The sequence below is a fragment of the Meleagris gallopavo genome, chromosome 7 (genome assembly GCF_000146605.3).
Source record: "Meleagris gallopavo isolate NT-WF06-2002-E0010 breed Aviagen turkey brand Nicholas breeding stock chromosome 7, Turkey_5.1, whole genome shotgun sequence".
NCBI lineage: Eukaryota > Metazoa > Chordata > Aves > Galliformes > Phasianidae > Meleagris > Meleagris gallopavo.
In genome coordinates this window covers 19,127,448-19,148,281 of record NC_015017.2, presented here as the reverse complement: position 1 = coordinate 19,148,281, position 20,834 = coordinate 19,127,448, and the positions used below count along the sequence as shown (strand labels likewise).

Below are 20,834 nucleotides of genomic sequence, written 5' to 3'. Positions count from 1 at the left end.
TGTGTGTGTGTGTGCCATGCTCCCCTGAATTCTGCCTGTTCTAACGCCTGTTTTAACAGGTTTTTTTTTTTTCTAATTTTCAATCTCAGTGTGTTTGTGAATAGTTTACTTCCACTTGATCTTATGCCAACTGTCTTTCTGCATCAATAGCTTTTTCTTTCCTCTGTATTTCTCCTCCACTTTATTCATAGGCAGCAATCATTTTGTTTTCTAGATTTTATTTTACTAGGCTAAAAATGTTCTGCTTTCATTAAGTAACTCAAAGATGTTCCCCAGATTATCTTAACACTACTGAAACTCCACTACAGCTGAACAATAATGACTGAAACTGCAGACTTGTACTTTTCCAGATACTTGAGAAATGGCCCAGGTTTGCTAAATATCAATGAAGACAGGAAATGTGGCATTCACTTGCAGAAATACCAAGTACAGGGGGAACCCATGTCTGATCCATATTCAAGGTGTTCATGGACCTGGGAAAGTGGTCCAAAGCAGAAGGCCAATATGTTTGATAACAGACAGATACTTTTGTCACTAGTCTGGAGAGAGCACATGCAGAAGCATAGATTAACACCTAATTCAGTGTTACTTTTCCTCTGTTCATTTCTCATTTATATCCTCTAACCTCTCATCTGTGTGTTTCTCTGCTTGCCTGCATCATCTTCCCCAGGTAAATTTTGTAAACAACTCATTTGTTTTTTCATGTCCTTGACATACTACTTGGATACCTCATTCCCTTTTTCCCTTGTTTCACCTTCTGCCTGTCACAGACATGTCAGGTCAAGATAGAATCCATCAGAATCACTGACAGTTTTGGTCCCAGAAGCCAGCTCTTTCATCTCCCTTGCTTTTATTAGCTATCATAAAATTTTAGAAAGAAGTTGCACTCTCATTCTTCTCCCTGGCTCATTTTAAAAGCTTCTATGTTATACTAGATAAGAGAGAAGTTCTGTTAAAATACAGAGAGAAGTTTGAGGGAAAGAACAAGCGAAACCTTTGAAGAATAAATGATTTGTAAACAGTAAAAAAATGTAGCAAAATTGCCAGATCTTGTTGAACTGGGTTCTTAAAAACATCAACAAACAACATCAACATACCAGATAAGCTTATTGATAAAGCTGTAAACCACTGTTCAAAATGAAAAATAGTCTGTTATTTACCATTGCCTGGAAATCCACCTGTGCATTAACCAGAGCTTTTGCAATTTGTGCTGAGTTCTGAAAATGTACGTTATCTGAAAAAGGAAAAAAAAAAGATTGGCTGTGGAAATGTGTAAATACCACAAAGCATAAAATTCTAGTGCATTAAGTTGTGTCCACTGATTATCAAGCAATACAGTTGACATAACTAAGAACGAGCAAGCATCTAATAATATGTTGCATAGAAATCTATCTAAGATCTAAGTACTGATCCTAATCAAAGGCACAGAAAGATGCTTAATGTTTTTCAAACACAGTGATTCTGATTCTGTATTTGTACTACCATTTGCAAACCTTACCATCTGCTGTTCCATGAATGAGAAGATACTCAACGTTTCGGAAATTCTTTGCTCTTGCCATCACAGTTGAATTCTGTTGAGATGAAAAGTGAACAGTTCAGCAGCTTCAATTTAAACTACTAAGTCATGGAGCTAAAAGGCTTAAATTACCCAGTGTAACAGCAATCAAACAGTTGGACTGGCATAATAAAGAAAGCAGTAACTTCATCTCAATCTGAGATTAATAGAAACTAAATACATTTATAGGCACTTCACAAAAAGCACAGTACCCACCATGTATCATTTTCTGAACACTGTAATTCCTGGCTACTCTATGAAGGCAGTTTGGTATTGAGCATTGCTGCTATTTGGATGGAGAATAGACACTGAGAATATAGAAACACAGAATGGCTTAGGTTGGAAAGGACCTTAAAAATCATCTAGTTACAAATCCTCTGTAGTGGACAAAACTGCCACTCACTAGATCAGGCTGCCCAGGACCCCATCCAACCTGGCCTTGGGCACCTCCATGAATGGGCTATCCACAGCTTCCCTGAGCAACCTGTGCCAGGGCCTCACCTCCCTCTGAATAATGAATTTCTTCTTAACATCTAACCTAAATATCCCCTCTTTTAGTTTAAAGCCATTCTCTCTTGTCCTATCATTAGCAGACTACATAAAAGTCAGTTTCCCCTTCCTGCTTGTAAGCTCCTTTCAAAGTCTTAGAAGGTCACCCCAGAAGCTTTTTCTTTTCCAGTTGGAACAAGCCCAGCTGCCTCAGCCCTTCTTCATAAGAGAGGTGATCCAGCCCACTGATCATAGTACAGAATTCTTAATAGAATGCTTTCTCTAACTTTCCTGGATTTATTTCAGGTTTGTCTGTATTGAGAGCTGGTATGTGTGCTGCTAAAGGAAGCTATAGATTTCCTACCAATGTGAAGAAAAGCAAAAATGCAATCTGTTCTTGCAGAGGAACGCGTTCTGACTTTTTAGTCTGAAGACATTATTATCAGACAACTAAACTGGCATAACATAGCAAATATTACCAACCAAAACCTAGTAAACACCAACATTTTAACCTCTATCATGAGTTCTTTCCTAAGTTAATGATTTGCAGTGTCAAAACAGACAGATTTGTCCAATGAGAAAATAAGAATCCTACAATTTATCATACCTAGGATTGATAAATATAAAACTGTGACTAACTACAGAGATATGAATTTCAGAGCAACAGCTTTAGCTACTACAGGGGTGCCATTATGCGAGCTGGCAGGTCTTTTATTTCATTATATTTTCACTATTCTGCTTGTCTATGGAAATGTGATTCAGGTTTAAGGCAAATGAAAAAGAAAGAATTCTCACCTTATAGTGCTCAAGATTATCGGACTCTACAGGAAGACCCATAAATCGTTCTGTGTAAATAGATGCTGTGATATTAAAGAAGAAAAAAAGCAATAATAGATAAAGAATGCAGATTGTGTCTCCAGTGACGCATAGAAAATTGAATGTTTATGTTAACTGTATCTGTTCTGCTTGATTTCCTCATAACACAACAAATCTAAACATATTAAAAAATACGAAGGATAATTAATACATCTCCTCCTAACAGTCCTTGCAGAAATAGTGGTTTGATACTAATCTGCAGAAACAAGATTTTGTGGATAAATACAATTAACTGATGCTACTTTATGCTACTGGTTTGAACTCCTGAAATCAGTTGAACAAGTCATGTTGTTGGATAATTTCAGTGTGGTGGAAAGATACTAGAGACTACTGTCAGGAAAAAAAAAACACAGAGAAGAATTCCAGCCTGGGATGCACATGAATATTTACACTTAATATGGAAGAAATGTTCTTTTTTCTTTTTCCTACAAGTCTGAAATGAGAAATACTTGCGGGGGAATAGGAAAAGATAAAAACTTGCACTGAAAAAACATTACAATTGCTTTTCTGTCTCTGTCCAGTTCCTTTGTCTAACTGCAACGAAGGTTGTTAATGGATTTGAAAATAAAAACAAGAAGGAATAACTGAACAGTATGTAACACCAAGAAACTATTAGGAATGGCTTCCTTTGAGCTGCCTGTATGTTTGTAATTTAACTGAAAGCAGTTATGAAAATCTGTGTAAAACTGATGTAACAGCTGTCACTACAAGAACATTATTTACGACTATCATTGAAAGAGTTACTGGCAAATACTGAGTTGTCAAGCTGCAGTACTATGAGAATTTTATTTATTTTATGCAGTCAGGGCTTTCTGATGATGAAAGGCTGGCATCTTTCTTTCACATAATAGAAGTGCTGGCCACAGCAATTATTAAGAAATTGAGGCTAGAAAGACCGTCTGGAGGTCATTTTGTCCTATCCTCCTGTACATGCAGGGTCTTATAGATCTGGTTGTTCACAACTACATTAGCCATATCTAGATGGCTTCTGATTATCTTCAAGGTGGGAGACTCCACAAATACCCTGTGCAACCTGTGTCAGTGTTTTACCCACTCACTAGATATGTGTTTCCAGATGAATCTCCTGTGTTTGACTTTGTGCCCATTGTCTCTTGTCTGGGCGCCACTGGAAAGAGTCTGTCTCTATCCTCTTTGCACCCTCCCTTCACATATTTATACACATTGATAACATTCCAAGTCTCCTTGTGCCTTCCTAAACAGAGAAGTCTCCCATAGATATTTTCTAATGAACTAAGTGTAGAAAAACATAAGTAGCTCATCTTTTATCAAAATCCTTTATCATTCAATGAAAACAGAAAATGTGCAATATCTGTTGTCAACACAGTGTCAAACAACCATATTGGGCTTGAGTTTTCAATAAAATAAACTCTTTTTGAATGGCTGGCATTTCTACAGCATTTTGAGCCAAATTCTCCACTCTCTTCTACCAGTATAGCTACAACAAGTCCACTGAGGTCAGCAAGAATAGTGTTACAATGACTAAGTGGAAGATTCAGCTTGTCAATTACTGAAGAAAAAAAGAGAGAGATTGAGAATTTTAATAAAGCAGTCACATATTTAATGTTCTAACTATACATTGTCCCTGAATGCAATTTGCCCTATGATTGTTCAGCTGCTATATTAACTGACAGAAAATGGAGGTGAGTGGGAAGTTTTTAGAAAAAAGTTATGCTCCAAACTCTAATCTATGCATCTAAAAGAAAGCAGTACTAAATCTAGAAGCACTAGGAGCCCAGTATATCCTCTGACATTACAACTCTCCTTGGAGTTTTAGATACGTAGCATCCTGTAGTTTTGCCCCTAACATAGTTCACCACAATATTAACATGTTCTGTTTGCCAAAACTCATGACTAATGACTTCGTTCTGCTTCCTTCCTTCCTTCTTTTGAGAGCACCTTTGCCTGCCTAGATTTTCCAATGTGATTTAAGAAAGACTCTTTAATAATCCCTTGACAACTAAAGTGATACTTTTGCAAAAAATAGTGCTTAATGCCTGCATTCTAGAAATAATTTTGTGATCATGAGCGAAGATGTCTTCAAAAAACATTCATGCCAGTGAAAACATGAAGACTATGCTTCCTGTGTCATACAAATGTTTTCCCCTTTGTTTGCAAAACACCATAAATACAAGGAATGTCTGTTCTAGCAGTCAGGGAAGCAATCCTTTCCATTTAACCAAAATTTTTTCTCATAACCAAGACTTAGCAAACGACCATATGCTAAGTAAATGTGTTCAAAGTGCTACATTTTCCTCACTGAAAACATGCATGGCATGATTCTTTTTACACTAAGGTTCCTTTATGCCATGCCAAAAGCTAGCAGGTCTGCAAGTATGAGTATGCATCTGCTTCATTTGCACAGAACGGTCCTCAGATTATACTCCCAGAGATTCTTCAAAACAGTTTGGAGTCTTAGTCAGTAAACATAAAGAAAAATATGGCTTATAACACAACAACAGCGGGGGTGTGGCTGAGAAAAAAAACCTAAGGGGTAAATACTTAAAAATAAAAAAAAATAGGAATTCAGACATAAATATGTCCCTCTATTTTTTTCTGCTTTTTGGAAATAGCCTTGCAATCATCAGTGGTGGTCATTCCTGACAGAGTTCATTTGCAGATGAAGTTGGAGTGTACTGTGACTACAACACAGGTAGAAAAACAGTTCAGCTGTTTCTGAACTCGGTGATACTATTTTAACAGGATTTTTTTCAGAGATCACTCCAGAGTATGGTGGTTTACTGAGCGGGTTTTACACCCTTACACTTACAGATGTGCATTTGGAATTGTGACAAAATCTGTTTCAAACTGTCAATTGCAGTCTGTTATTTTCACTAAGGAAAATGTTAAACTTAAGGTCTTAAGAGTTTTATGTTTAGGTAATTGCACTTCCTCTAGGTTTCATATTGCCATTCTCTTGCAATGAATTCATTTAGAAAGTCATTAAATGCCGCATCTCTTTCCAAGTCAGCTTTTATGACAAGTTTCCATACCATAATATTCCCAGCTGGAAACAGGAGCCACAGCTATTCCACATTTAAATACTCCACTGCCAGATCCAAGTGCCAGAGAAGTTACATATCCACCATAGGACTAGGAAGAAATCAGAGATAGTTTAAAACTATTGTGAAGCACTATTTTGTTCTCCAGATCAAATTCAAATATATTAATTTCAAACTAAGTATTTTGCTTTAAATACACAGAGGATTTATATTTTGATTTTGAATGGATCTGATATAAATCTGGAAAAAACAAACAGTAAAAAATAAAATACAAGGTCTTTCTAAATGATAATCAGAAAATAATGAACATGTATAAAGAGAAAAGTATTGGAAAGTGTTAGTGAGTGGCTATCATAACAGTTTATTTTGTAAACATGCCTGTTACTGCTGGTTAATCGATATTGATTTACCTGGACAGTGAGAAGAGGTGGATAATGTGTCTGGCCTCCAATCCCTTTTGGTATTCCTTACAGCACTATCCCTAATCCACAAACCCTTAGGCACTGTTTATCAGCTTGCTCTCCTGCAATTCTCTGTTACGCTGCAGATACTAAGCAGGCTAGGAAGCAGGGTTCCAGTAATGTTTGTGCATTCTTTAGCTAGACATTAATGATGAACAATTGAGCCTAAAAGACTTAAAAATTTCTATAAGGGGGCTGTGTGGCATATATGCTGCCCCTGTAGTTATCTTAAGCCAACTCTTTTCTACAGAGGAATAAGGAAGAATCATATGCAATTACATTACAGGATTATTTCCAGATAAATAAAAATAAAAAGAAACCACTTACCCAGCCCCATATTGCTATCCGTTTCTCATCAATAAAACCCATTTCTATAAATTTCCTGTGGATAAAAAAGAGAAATAAATGTATTATTGCAAAACAAGAATGTTAATACTATACTCAATTAGCAAAGAATATTTTTCTCACTTTTTTCAAACATCATGCCAATTTCAGCAAATTGACAATCGACATAGCGTATCTGATTTCTACAAAGCATTTGACTAACAGACATTTCAGAAGAAAGGAAGATTTTTTTCTTCAATGAATAAAAATAGCCAAAATGAATAGTTTATTTGCATAGTATTTTTTGCTCTAGAGGATAAAATGAGGACTCTACACAACTACCATCTTGTAAAAAAAAAAAAAAAGTTTTTAATACCTAATATCTACCTGGATATAATGTCCTGACTCTCCAAATTAAGCTTCATACATTAAGGAAAACATTGGGTCAAGACAGAAAGAGATACAACTGGGTTCAGATACATCCCAGGAGATACATCAGCAGCTGTTAGCCTTATTTTACTAGGGCTAGCACAAATGACAGGCAATACCTAAATTATCCAATGCGGTCTGGGTGGAACCAAATTAGATGAGCCAAAAAGTGATTCAGCTTTGTTATATTGCTGTCTTAATCCATGGGATTCCTCCTATAGTAAAAGCCCCTACAAGATCCTCCCACTAGACTATATGATTGATTTTCTCTAAAAATCTTCCATCTTAAACCATGTGTTAGATCAGGAAGATGGAATGCAATGCATTTAACTGACTAAAAATTTAGCCTAGGTGCTGACAGAAAATTGGGAAGTGTGAAGTCTGAGGTCATTTTTTCACAGCTTGTCTCAGCAAATTCTGCAACTGCAGAATCAGATTCCCTCTGTCTCTGGCATTTTATGTCCAAGAGACAATTTGGACTAATTTCTCTCTCTTAAACATGTTGTTGCTGCTAAAAGATTCAAGATATACAATAAAATTATGCATTACATTGAAAAATTTAGCATGATAAACAGATATTCTGTTTCACTTATCACTGAAAACACTAATGATGAGTTTATATCATTGAGGTGGAAAATTAATTATCACAAAGCAGGAACCGACATCCTCCTCACATACACTTATGAATGCTGGCAGTGTTGTTAAGCAAGTAGAAAAGGCAGTAGGACCCTGAACTTCTATATCCAATTTCTAACTAGTTACTACTAGTTACTACTAGGCCCACTGACTAGGGAAATATTATTAAATACTTGGAATTTTATCCATGCTCTGAAATGACAAATTCAAGATCAAAACAAAGAATAAATTTCTTATTTTCGTACTAAAATTCTTACTCTTACTCTTACTTAAAATGTTCATTTTAACACTGCTACTGCATCAGTAAAGTTAACAGACAGACTTGCTTTACAAAATCTCAGCTTTTTCTCCCCTCCAAAATCTCTGCTTAAGGACTTGCTTTCCCTTAGGAACCTCTTAAGTGTTTCTGTGCAGGGTGTAAATTGTGCAGAACAGCTACTGGAGGATCTCAGATACTTTCTGATTTTTATAAGAATTTTAAGATGGCTTGGAAAATAAGTTTATGGAAAAGCCAGAGACAGGATTCAGTTTTATTATGTTTGACTTTTAGCTAAAAACTATGGTCCATCACTGGCTAAGATCACGGGATCTTTAGCTAATTTCTATGGTGGTTGAGGTAATTTCCCCTACAGGGAAGACTTCAGAATAGTGGAAAATACATTATAGCTTACCTCTCACCACTGATGCTCAAACTTCCTTAGGCCTCTGATGATGCCCTTACAAAATGAAAGTGCCAAGAACCAAATATGTATTTAGTAGTGGATGTAGTACACCACACAAAGCCAAACTGACACCAAATACCTCACTAGTATTTTATTTCTACAAGTTTTACACCTTATTTCCTGGAGACTTCAGCTCTCCAGAAGAAAGGTGCACGAGTAAATTTAATCTATCTTTTTTTCCACACTTCTTGTAGTTGAGTAAGTACAACAATTTTATCGGGAGATAGTCTACTTACTTCACTGCTGAGATTTGGTCCTCAACTTCATAGACTCCTAGTTTTCGATAAACTGCATGCAAAATCTTGTCACCTTGATAAGCTGTTCCTCTGCCATCTACTAGAGCAACAATAATTCCCTCTTTGCTTGCAAGATAGGTTATCCAGCTAATGCTAAAGGTGTGTTTTACATTCTGACTGCATGGTCCTCCATACCTAGAAGTTAAGACATTTTCAACTCAGATATATAAATGAATACCAAATACTGGACTATAGATAAGTATAACTTATATTTTCTCTACAACTATTTTGCTAAATGACTGTGGTTTAGAGAGTTCAGTAGGCAGAAACAGTACTACTACCATTTTCATATATTCATGAAGTTTTACTTTCTAAAATTCATTTAAATCCTTAACATCTTATGCCTAAGGCAAGTTCCATTGTTTTAGCTGAGACAAAGGGGCATGACATCAGGTATCCACCCTAAGGGGAATCTTTGGAAGAGCTATGTTTCAATTTTTAATTACTTCCAAATTCATTGGGTATAGAAATTAGGAGTGACAGCAGGTTTTGATTCTTACCCTCCCTCCCCCTTCCCATGATTTCATAGAATCACCAAGGTTGGAAAACACCTACAAGATCATCCAGTCCAACTGTCCACCTATCACCAATTTGATCTTCACATGTATTACGCATTAACAAAGAAAACAACAACAGAAGTCTTAACCTTTTTTGGTCATTACTAGAAGACCTCTGTTTCAGAAGAGAATATCATGTACTGTAGGAACTATTGGCTGAACACACCCCACATAGCTGAGCAGTATACAGACACTATTTATGACAATGACCTAATACAAATTATCATGTGACCTCTAGGACATAATTGACTTCATCTTCTGCTCTAAATTTCAGCCAAACATATTTAGCTTTGTTGGACCTTTGGATCATCGAGGGATTAGGGTTTCTTTTTTTTCCCCGCTTGTAAGAAAAGCTCTTATATTTTCCATATCAACAAATCTGAAATCAATACATTCAAATTGCTTCAGGATAAATAGAAGCGGCAACTGAACTAGGAAATCCAAGCAATAAACGATATGCCTTTATTCTTTTTCTTTCACTCAGGAACTAACCCTTGCTATGATAAGATAAATATTGGAAACCTCATTTATTTCCCTTAGGCTAAATTTCTACTCCAGAAATATATTAAACAAACAAACAAAATAAAAACAAAATAGTTTTTCTTTTGCATTACAAAATACTGCAACCATCTTAGAATTCCCTAAATTATAATGAGTATTTTTATAACAAAACAGTAAAATTGAAATAAATAAATTGTTACATACACTTGAATAAGCAGTGGGTACTTCTTGGATCTATCAAATTGAGGGGGTATAAGCATTTTGTACCACAAAGCTAGAAGAGACATATCAAAGTTATATCACTAATGGTTACAATGATTTCTCCAAGCACAATCCAGTTTGATGAAATAGTAATGAAATAGTAATAGAAAATGAATCAGCACAAACTACAGAGTGCATTAACGGTAAACCACAAAATTCATACAAGTAATTATTTATATTGAACTGTTTAGAAATAATTTTGAAAAAAAAAAACAAGTGCCCATTTTTATTATTTAAATTATGTTATGTATAAAGTTATGACTTCACCTAAAAATAGGTTTCTAGTTTTCCTGGTGTCTAAAAATACACAACCAGGAGTACATGTGTTATTAAAATTTTGAAAAATGAGTTTTGGAAACATTACAATGATTCACTGCTGTGGAATATTATTTGTAAATTTACTGAGGAAAACAACAGTGTATGCAAGTCAATATAACATATGAACGGCAGTTTATGTTTCATTTTTTATTACCACCATACTATAATGTTTTTATGTGATATTTAAACACTACAGCAATATTGTTAATTACTTTTTTAATTGTATCATGAAGAAGAAATGTGTTTTAGATTTCATTTTATTTATGGATACACTGAGGAACAGACAGGTCACTGTCACAAAAGGCCAAATGACGGTCTGATTTCCAATCTAACATGCTAACAAGTTTGATCTACAAAAAGATTATACTTACTATAACAAAATGAAGGCAAAATAAAAAAGTTAGGAATAAAAAATATAACAAAAATTTATAATTCTTACTTATACCATCCACTTCAAGTTTATTAATTTCTTCTTTTGGCAGTATGATCTCTTGCAAAGCAGACTGCAATTCCTGATTGTCTTCTAATATTCTGAGCTCTAAGGAAAATAAATGTCCAAATTATTAATTAGCTTATTTGTTAATTTCTCTTTGTTAAATAAGATACATTTTGTATTATTTGAACAATAAGAAAATCTGTGACAGTTTACAAGTAGAATAATGAAATCTGCTTAGTTCAATTTGGGTTTGATTGAATAGCTAAATAAAAGCAAGGCACTGGGGTTGCAGTGCACAAATATTCCCTAATTTTTTATAGGATGCATATTTTGCAATGCAAATAATTTCACACACTAGCTGTGAATAATAGAGTTCTGGATGTTAGGAGAAAGCTTTTCTGCTGCAGCACCTCCTTTCCTGCTTATCACAATATTGTCAGTTCAGAGTCTGAGACTCTTGGGCAGTATGGTTAAGCCCATGTATATTTGTGAATATCTTGATTCTGGGCTAACAGAATATTTGGTTTCTTATGGGGCTGAACCAAACCTATACTTAACTACCTTATTGTATATCCCCACAAAGACACTAGGCACACTGTATAGTTGTCCTTATTAATAGATTGCTGCACACTTAGCAAGCTTTATTGCTTGCTTTTTTGTTTTGTTTTGTTTTCTCTCTCCCTAGTATTTTATTTTTTTACTTTGTTTGAGGCACAATTTACTATTTTATCACTTTAAAATCACTATTAATAATTTAGCTAGTTTCTAGTACAGAGGTATATGCTATGAATTCACTGGATATTATTAGTTTCCTTATGCTTTTTTCCAAGAGTACTGGTGAATTAATATTGTAAGTAATAGAAATCTGTGACTTTCATCTTTACTTTCAAAATGAAAAAGAATATTCTTTTAGACTTCAGGAGATCTTTCCCGTGCGAGTTTTTTTTTAGATGTTTGCCTTTTTTTTTTAGTGGAAAGCACTTCCGGTTTCTGGAAATGCTGAAAAATAAAAGTACTACTACTCTCAGCATGTTTTGAGCTAGGCTATGCTCAGAAAATAGCAGAAATATAACACTAGAATGTTTTCTTTCAAAGTACTCTGACAGTTTTTGCAGACTCAAGTGAATTTTTATGGCTGAAATATCATCCTAGTTTTGGATACGCATGCAAACTCAGCTGATCCTCATTCCATCCTTCCTTTCTAATCTTAAACTTGCCCTTTACCACAAATTAATTGTAATCATGCTGAAGAGAGCTTCCATATTAGCCCATGTCAATTTAACAGTATGTTTCTGCTAAAATTCATGAGTGATATATTTTCAAAATGCTGCCAACCGAAATCAAAGTGATCCACAACAATTCTTTCACAGCTTGCAATCCAATCCATGACAATTAGTTTTGCGCCACAAAAGAGACTATGAAAGCAGAGGACTTAAGCAAGATTAATACACAAAAGGACACAAAAGCTCAAAGAAGAGCCTAAGAGTGAGGAACCAGTGGTAAACATGCTTTAAATGAAACTGTTCTCTCCTGCAGAGAGGTTGAGAAATGCATAACTACGTTTAGGAACTTTGCTGCATTTCATGCAATTCCTATTTTCATAAGGAAGATAGATACTACGGGCTCTTGATAAACAAGATTGGGGAAGGGCGGAGAGTGGAGCAGAAGGGAAGGGAGGGAACTAGTAGTTGGGGAGGGCAGAATGTTTCTTGCTGGAGTTTCAGTTCTGTACAGACAATTACATCTCCTCTGAAACAATTATTTGAATGGATATTTTTCACAATTCTTCTGAAAAAAACTTTCACTCTTCCCTGGTGTCTACTGATGACGGAAGACCACCCAAATTCTAATTAGCACAGTACAGTACCCCAAAGTATGAACTCTAAGTACTACACTGAAGCCTATTGCATAGGCTTCTGGTAGGACTGCTTCATGAAAAAAAAATCAGAAAATCCTGAGCTACGAAAAGAGATAGTTCTGAAGTCAGAACAAAGTATTCTACAAAGTTTGACTTAAAATTTGGTAGACAAAGAGATGCCTATATTGATTTCATCTATAACATATGAACAGATAAAAGAATGTCATAAATTTCTTAGGGTCAGAAATGAAAATAAATACATCACTGTATTCATGAATGTTAGGAATTTGCTAATTAATAAAATTAGAAAGTCAGTAGATATTTTTATAACACTTATACATATACAATATGAGAGGCTTTTTGGTCACAATCCTAAATGCTACATTAGAGGATCTGCATAGTGAATATTGATATTCAATAAGAAATACAATTGATTGTCCAGAAACAGGCAGAGTATTTTCAGTACCTCTATCACTCTCATTCTCAAAAAGAGTAGAAATAGGAATCCCAGGACCTGTCATAATAATGAAAGGAAGGTCATTTATAGTTTGAAGCCAGAATTTGGTGATAAAGTATAGATTACATTAATGTTGGTAACTGTCAGGAATTAAAGAGCTGAATACAATCAATACCATTCTAAATCTTATCTATTGAATAGAATTCTAGTCTTTACTGCACAAAATACATAAGGTAATGTGTGTAGACATACAAAATACACCTGTATTGCTTCGCAAACATAATAGAAGTAACTTCGACTCTATTGACAAACTCTTCCTTCATAGAGATTAAGTGACATCTAGTTAATACCTGAGATGCGATTACATAAGATGACTGTGGAATTAACATTGTGAATCATTCTTCTGAGAACAAGTCACATTATATTTGTGAAGGTGACTGACTTTCATATGGTGATGACCTTACAGACTATTTTGTGGAAGAATGATTGAAAGGTATTGTTATTAGCCACATTTGGTCCTCTGCTTAACGCAGGTCCCAAAAACTGTTCAGCTAATCATTCAGAGAAGAAGAACAGTAAACATTATATGACGAATGCAAAAGGAAAATATTGGATAGTTTTTCCCCTGCTTTTTTTAGACTGTAACTTCACTGTACTTTGATTAGGATGGATGAACTCATTACTCATGCTTCTGTGTTATTAGTGGTTTCAATAATCACACATTTTGATGAATTGAATTTTTATACTTTCTCTTATTAAAAAATATTGTCAAGTAGCAAATATCCAGCATTTTTTGTAGCTGACAGATTTTGTTCATTTCAATTGAGTAACACATTGTAATGGTTTCTAAGAGCTACCTTTGATTATATACAGAGGAAATCAATCTTTTTCAAAATCCTGCTCTTGTTACTGCAAGAACAACTTTGATGAGTCAGCTTCAAATCTGTTTTGTGCCACAGAATATTTTCAAATACTTGTTTTTAATTCTATAAATCCCAAGCTTTTGAGGAAAAATTTATAAAAGTGAAAATATTTGTATTTTCTGAAAAAAAATCCAAGGTTTTTGAATGTGGAAAAATTTGTAGAAAAATTTTTGGTTATAGTGAAATTTCTATGATTCCTCAGGTCATTGTTCGCATTAATGGTTACTAACTATGGTTTTGATACATCCGACAGAATAATTGGTTTTATGTTTGTTCCCATGCTATACATACCATAACAGATCAAGGCATAATACTTAGAGCGCTCGCTGAACCTCGCTGTATAATACTGGCATCTCTCTTTCCGTAAATTGCAAGAAATGCATAGTTTTCTGATAGGCTTACTTCCAATACTAATTCTAGGAGAAAAATAAAATACAACAATTATTAATTTTGCTACAACTAACTTTGTATGTGTCTGCCTCACATGCTGGAACAGCGTACTTGAGTAACAGTTCCTTTTAAACATAAATGTTTTCCCCTTTTGTTATTTTTTTCCTAACAGAATATTTAAACTTTAGATGGTGTTTCTTGATTCTCAGATATAAAAAGATCATGATTTGATTAAAATAGCTTGATCAATTGCATTTTAAACATTTTGAAACAAAATTCTGTTATTGAAAAATCCACACGCATCATCTAGTATCATTAATTCAACACTGATAACACTTACTTGTAAATATTTCTTCTTCCTGGATAGCCTTCAAATTCATTGCTTGAATAGAAACTGTGAATTAATTTAAATGTTAATAAATAATCCATAAACTGATGACCTGTGAACCAGCATCAAGACAAAAAGATGTTTTGGAAGTTAACTTACACTTTCTCAGTTTGCTGCTCACAATGGAAGATTAAGCTAAGCTTACATACCCTTCATCTTAGTAAATCTTTGCTCAAACTCTCATTAGGTAATAAATACACCATATAAATAAGAGTTCTGTCTTAATTCTCAAAAGACAATCACCTCAGTTGTGTAAGATACATCTAACTGTATAGTGAGCCGAATGAGAAACCACGCTTCAAATGCAATGAAATAAAACTGAAATAATTTCTATTTGTAGGTAGGTTAATCAAATATTTAAAATTAAGTATTACTAGATAAGACTCTCTTAAATAGGTGACTGATAATAATCTGAAAGGTTGAGGGTAATTTGCAAAGAATCTACCAAAAATATCCAAGACTGCAAACCTGCATAATGTCTTTGCCTCTGAATTTGTTGTGGATGCATTCAGTTGGATGCAATATATTTATAGGTAATTATAACTTGATGAGTTGACAAATGGCTGATATATATCAAATGATTAAGTATTACTTCTACTGACAAAATACTCATAACCTATACTCTTCTGAGTGGTACTTACATTGCATCATTCGTTACTCTAAAAATATAAATTGCCTCCCATTCTCCACTTGTAATTTGGATTGCATTCTCCTGTGAGGCAAAACATATAAGTTACTGAATACAGTAAAATTATTTCATAAATTCACAGCATATTAAGGTAGAAAACTTTGATTGACTTACCACAGAACCATTGATGTAATGTATGTGCTTATAACCATTTTTGTCACTAAAAATTTTGTAGTACGAACTGCTATCTGAGGTAAAATATGGTGCAGAAACAAAGAACTGAAACAAAAGAACATGGTAGATGAGATGAAAGAATGTCCAAGCTGTTTAACAGGTTATAGTCTAAAAACTAAAAATAACAGGACTCTACTTCAGAAGTTCAGATGTAACAATTAACTTCAGAGAAATGTCCACCCATGATATGCACTCTTATTCAGTGAATTACAATTTATAATCTGTCATGTCAGCTTTTTTAAATTGTTAACACAAATACCTAAAGTTGCCCACAAATACAGGATCTTTACTTGTAGAATGGAATAATTTATTTGTATACTCCAAATGATCTGCAGTTACATCAGAATATTTAGAGGTGATTAAAAAAAAAAAGTTTCTGAATGAAACTAATATTTGTGAACAGTGTCAGATTGGAATCCTATGAATCACAGAGTTTAGCTGATTCAATGAACAAAAACGACACAGAGTAAAATCAGTATCCAGTCTTTCCAATATTATTATACTAATGTTTAAGAACAGATTATTGCAGATACCATTCAGATTTTACTTCCTTTCAACCCATCACCTCCTTACTAAGACTCTCAGCCAGTTACTGCAACTGTTTTTGTTTTCAAAATTATGAGGGCAATGACTTGTAACACTTCAAAACCGCACCTAACACTCCTAAGTGGGTATGAATAATACTAACACAAAAATCAAGTAGAAACTGTGACCAAAAGTTAAATTATTCCTAAGTCAGCTTCTAAGATCTCTAATCTTGGAAATCCCATAAAGGCTAACGCAGGAATTTACGCTTGTGTACAATATTACTAATTGTATTAAAAACCTGTCATTACAACCTCTACAGAAGAGGTGAAAAAAGGAAAGGGACCAACAGGCTACTCCATTTAGATGTGTAATTTTTACTTTTTTTTTTAAAAAAAATTCTCTTAAATGATGGCATGCTGAAAACTGTGGCTCTAAGTTAAGTCTACTGCAGGACCTTTAAGCAGAGCATGTAATTCCCCGTACTGAATTCTGTTAATTTTATCTGCCTGAGAGTAACATAAGAATTAACACATTTTTAATCTCAGAAAGCTGGCTGCCAACTACTGTGCCTCACAAAACGTAAAACATCATAAACCATCTCAACCCTACTGTGTAATAGGTTTGAGGCAGTAGCATTGTGTGACTCCGAATAGTGCTTTGTCATTCAAAACATCACCATGAAGATGCAGAAGCTGTAAGTTCCCATTAAATGAAAGCAGAGTACAAGAAAACCTACTCCGCCTGCCCATCCTGTTTGACTCTCCTCTATGTGCTGTTGATTCTGAAAAACAAAATCAAAAGTACATTCTTAAAGAAGTTTGTACACTAAAAAATAATCAGATTATGATTAGATTAAATTAAATTAGATTTAAAAGCTTCACCTAAAAAGTCTACCACCTCCTCTAAAAGAAAATTTTAGAATACTTGCTATGGTTATTCAGGAACTTGAAAAATGTCTGAGGTAAACTATATTACTGTGTTAATATTATAATGCTCGTTAAGTTACCACTAAAACTCTGACATCAGACCTAAGTAAGATATAAGGCAATTGTTTCAACCTCATACAATATTTACACTGAAAGCAAGAAATAACAGGAATTTGTGATTGAAAACAGCTGAAATAATTTCAGAAATAAAAATGCAGTTTAGATTTTCAGTTGGCTTGATATAGTTCCTTCCATTTCATAGTAGTCATATTGATCTATGCCAGATGACTACTAGGTTTTAAGGCCTATCTTTTAAATTAAACCTTAAAAACTTTAAAACTATGAGGTAAATATTTTCGTATGCAAGCTTAAAAATTCACACAGTAGTGCAAAAACACTTCTACTTAGCAAACTTGAAAATCTTGGCTACTACCATTTCCTTTGGCCAGCTGAGCATTCTGGTAAACAACAAAAAACATTTCTCATCCTCTGAAAACAGGTTACTATTTTGGACCAAATTATGAATTCAATTGTTTTAATATCTTTATTGATCCAAGATATTTCTTTTAACTAATAAATCATTCTGATTTTGTATCAAAATAAAAGATATTACAATTTGGTGCAATCTCGCAAGAGTATTCTGGTTTTAACTACCTAAAGGAGTTATTTTCTTAGTCCACAGTGCAATAGCAGAGACTTATGGCCACATCAGCAGTCCCACTGAAGTCAGGTAACACAAGTATTTGTATTTGAAACTATTTCATATCCACACAGTATAAAATAACTTGAACTAGTATGGTACAGAGAAATCTGAGGCTCTCCACTTGTTACTCTGCCTAAACGGCATTTAAAAACCTGATTTTCATCACTTCTTAAAATCTCACAAAAGGTACATACAAGAATTGAATACTGACAAAAATAATACAGTTCGCAAAAACAGCCCAGATTATAACATTTTGAGATGATGAATATAAATTAAGCTGGTTTTAACTCCCTGTAACATTCTTGAATATTATTTTTATGAAGTGTTATGCTGAGCTTAAATGGATCAGTGCCTCCTTCTTAGAGGTTCTTATATATATGTGCGTGTGTGTGTGTATTTGTTTTAGTTACAAAGATACAAAAAACATACTTAATGTTTTTCCTATGATTTTTTTTTATTGAAGAGTCCTTGCTGGATGGAGCAAGTGATTCAACACTTGCATTCTATAAATGCATTTCTTTTGTTTCCTTGCAAGCTCTGCTTTATATTTTTTTTCATTTAATAAAATATTTCTTCATAGAAAAAAATAAGTTCAGCAATTTTGCTTTCTAAAGAATATGTTTTATATGTGTTGCTCTCAATGAAATCTTATTAACATTCAGAATTATACTTTTTCCCTTCCAACTCTACACCATACAAACTGGCTTATTCAAGCGAACGTTGCAGGTGCTTCCTCCTTAGAATTCTGTTTAGTACTTTGCAAGGGCTCCAACGAACCATTCATTTAGTAGATGGACTTTTTTCTTATTAAGATAAGAAAAAAGAGAAGTATTGTTTTATATCTGCACCATAGATTTATTTATCTTATTTCAAATTAATGTTCACATCCTGATTACATAATACGTAAAGAATATATTTAACTTCCCTCATATGAGTAGTTCCATGGCCTCTGTGGATTTTTCTGTTATTAAAGCATTTGCAGAATTTAGTGACTTGGCATATTTATAGTAAATCCCAGTTTTACAAACACATATTTACATGCCTAGCTTTAACTCACAGAAATAATTCCACTGAAGTCATAGTTGTTTCTCTGGTATATTCACAAGAGAAGGACTTGAACACATAAATATTTTTGATGAATCAACACTTTAGGAACATTCTGTGGATTACATTTTGTTATTAATTTCAAGTACATAAAGCCTAGTACATTTATTGTACATTAGTCTCAATTTAATCTGAAATCAACAAGAAAACTACTTTTGCTGATGTAAACGCACAGAGATACACTTCCTAACAGCAAATAGAGCTAATGCAGCACTCCCATCTGTTCACACTCCTCCAATTGGCCATTTGTGCAAACTTTAATGTGATAAAAGCATTGTATCACTGTATAAATATAGAATTATAGAAACGTCAGTAGTGATTCCATAAATAAAGTTTCATGGAGAAATGCAATTAAACAAGGATCATGAACACAGTCCTGCAAGATATTAATTGTTCTGGTCTGGTTCCAGCAAAGCAATTAAGCACATGCTAAATTTCAAACACATAGATAGTCCTACTGACATAAATTAAACTGCTTACTTGCTTTAAGTTGTTTGGTAAATTGTGGTACAACTCTAGATTCCTTTATTTTTTATACTTTTTAGTGTATGTTTTAACAATTATTAAAATGCAAATGATTTTGAGGTGAGATACAGATTCATCGTTAATGTATTTGTATACAGCAGCAATGACTTAGGAAAGACATCAAATACTGCCATAAAAATATATTTTGTCCTAATGATCTTTAGTTATTTCTCTGTGGAATCAACAAAAGTTTTGAAAGAACAGGAGCTCAGCTTCCTTTCAAATTTTCAACTATTGTTTTATTATAGAGGAATAAGTATTTTCAGCTTGGAAAGGCTATGTCAATAAACCATAAGCTTACAACATACAAGTTATATAGAAGATTATAATAAGTATATGATTCTACTTTTGAAAATGAAGAGGTAAGAAGGAACTAAGCAACAATTTTGAAAGCTAGTCAAAACTCTTCTTATTTGTATTGCTTTGATTGTTACTTGAACCTCATTAAAAATATATTTTGGTGATTTTTGTGCTGTTGCCATTAGAATTTTTTCATTCTTCCTTCAAACAGCATTTACAGTATTGAAGAAGTTATCATTATTAGCTGAAAGATGAATGTAATCAAACACTGGAAAACAAAACTACTTTCCTAAAGTCACTGAAACATTAGATATACTTTCTGAGTAAATCAGAGCAACTTGTGCACAATGAGTAGGTGTTAAAATAGAACAATTCAACAGAAAGTAGCACATGCTAATTCCAGCAACATATATTTCCAACTTTATTACCTCTGGACAGACCCAAGTATTTGAATTTTCTTTGAAGTCACAAATAGCTAAGACTGAAAAATTCTGGATTCTCTTTAGCCATTGCACACCAACTCGATTATCTGTTACCCAAGTAAGCCAAGTAAAATAATGATCACTAAAAAAATAAATGAAACAGAAAGAATGGTTATTAAAGAGCAGAAATACAGAAAAATTGCTACAGGCTATAATCTCATTTTGCTCTGTGGAAGACAACAGCAAATCTTCTATTCTATTAGGAATATTTTTTGTTCTTTGTAACAATATATCATATGAGCACACATAATCAATGTATATTTTTGTTTATCTTCTGATGCATCTGTGAGATTAATATGGCACTCCACTGTTAACAAAACAATTCAGTTTCAAGCATATAAGACAAGCAGACAAAAAGTTTTTGAAAAAACTCTGATGATATTTTGAGAGCACAATACCTTGATGCGATCACTGCAGGAACTGGCACCTCTTTAGGACCAAATGCTTCAATGTTAGTAGTGTCTACAATAAACACTTTAACGGTAGGGTTTTTAGCACCAGCCTTCA

At 33.8% G+C, this 20,834-nt stretch overlaps 1 protein-coding gene across 1 annotated transcript in view; it reads right to left on the bottom strand.

Moving 5' to 3' along the window:
* LOC100547273 (prolyl endopeptidase FAP) overlaps positions 1-20,834 on the bottom strand; it is a 61,883-nt gene continuing 41,049 nt past the window's right edge. Inside the window, exons 9-24 of the mRNA XM_010713812.2 lie at positions 20,726-20,829; positions 20,274-20,409; positions 17,024-17,068; positions 15,700-15,804; positions 15,539-15,609; positions 14,850-14,903; positions 14,411-14,535; positions 13,206-13,253; positions 10,885-10,983; positions 10,071-10,140; positions 8,749-8,943; positions 6,729-6,783; positions 5,932-6,031; positions 2,840-2,904; positions 1,499-1,571; positions 1-1,234 (exon numbers count right to left, since the gene is read on the bottom strand). Coding sequence (XP_010712114.1) covers positions 1,107-1,234; positions 1,499-1,571; positions 2,840-2,904; positions 5,932-6,031; positions 6,729-6,783; positions 8,749-8,943; positions 10,071-10,140; positions 10,885-10,983; positions 13,206-13,253; positions 14,411-14,535; positions 14,850-14,903; positions 15,539-15,609; positions 15,700-15,804; positions 17,024-17,068; positions 20,274-20,409; positions 20,726-20,829 — 1,473 coding nt within the window. The 3' untranslated portion in view covers positions 1-1,106. The remainder of the gene's footprint in view (positions 1,235-1,498; positions 1,572-2,839; positions 2,905-5,931; positions 6,032-6,728; positions 6,784-8,748; positions 8,944-10,070; positions 10,141-10,884; positions 10,984-13,205; positions 13,254-14,410; positions 14,536-14,849; positions 14,904-15,538; positions 15,610-15,699; positions 15,805-17,023; positions 17,069-20,273; positions 20,410-20,725; positions 20,830-20,834) is intronic.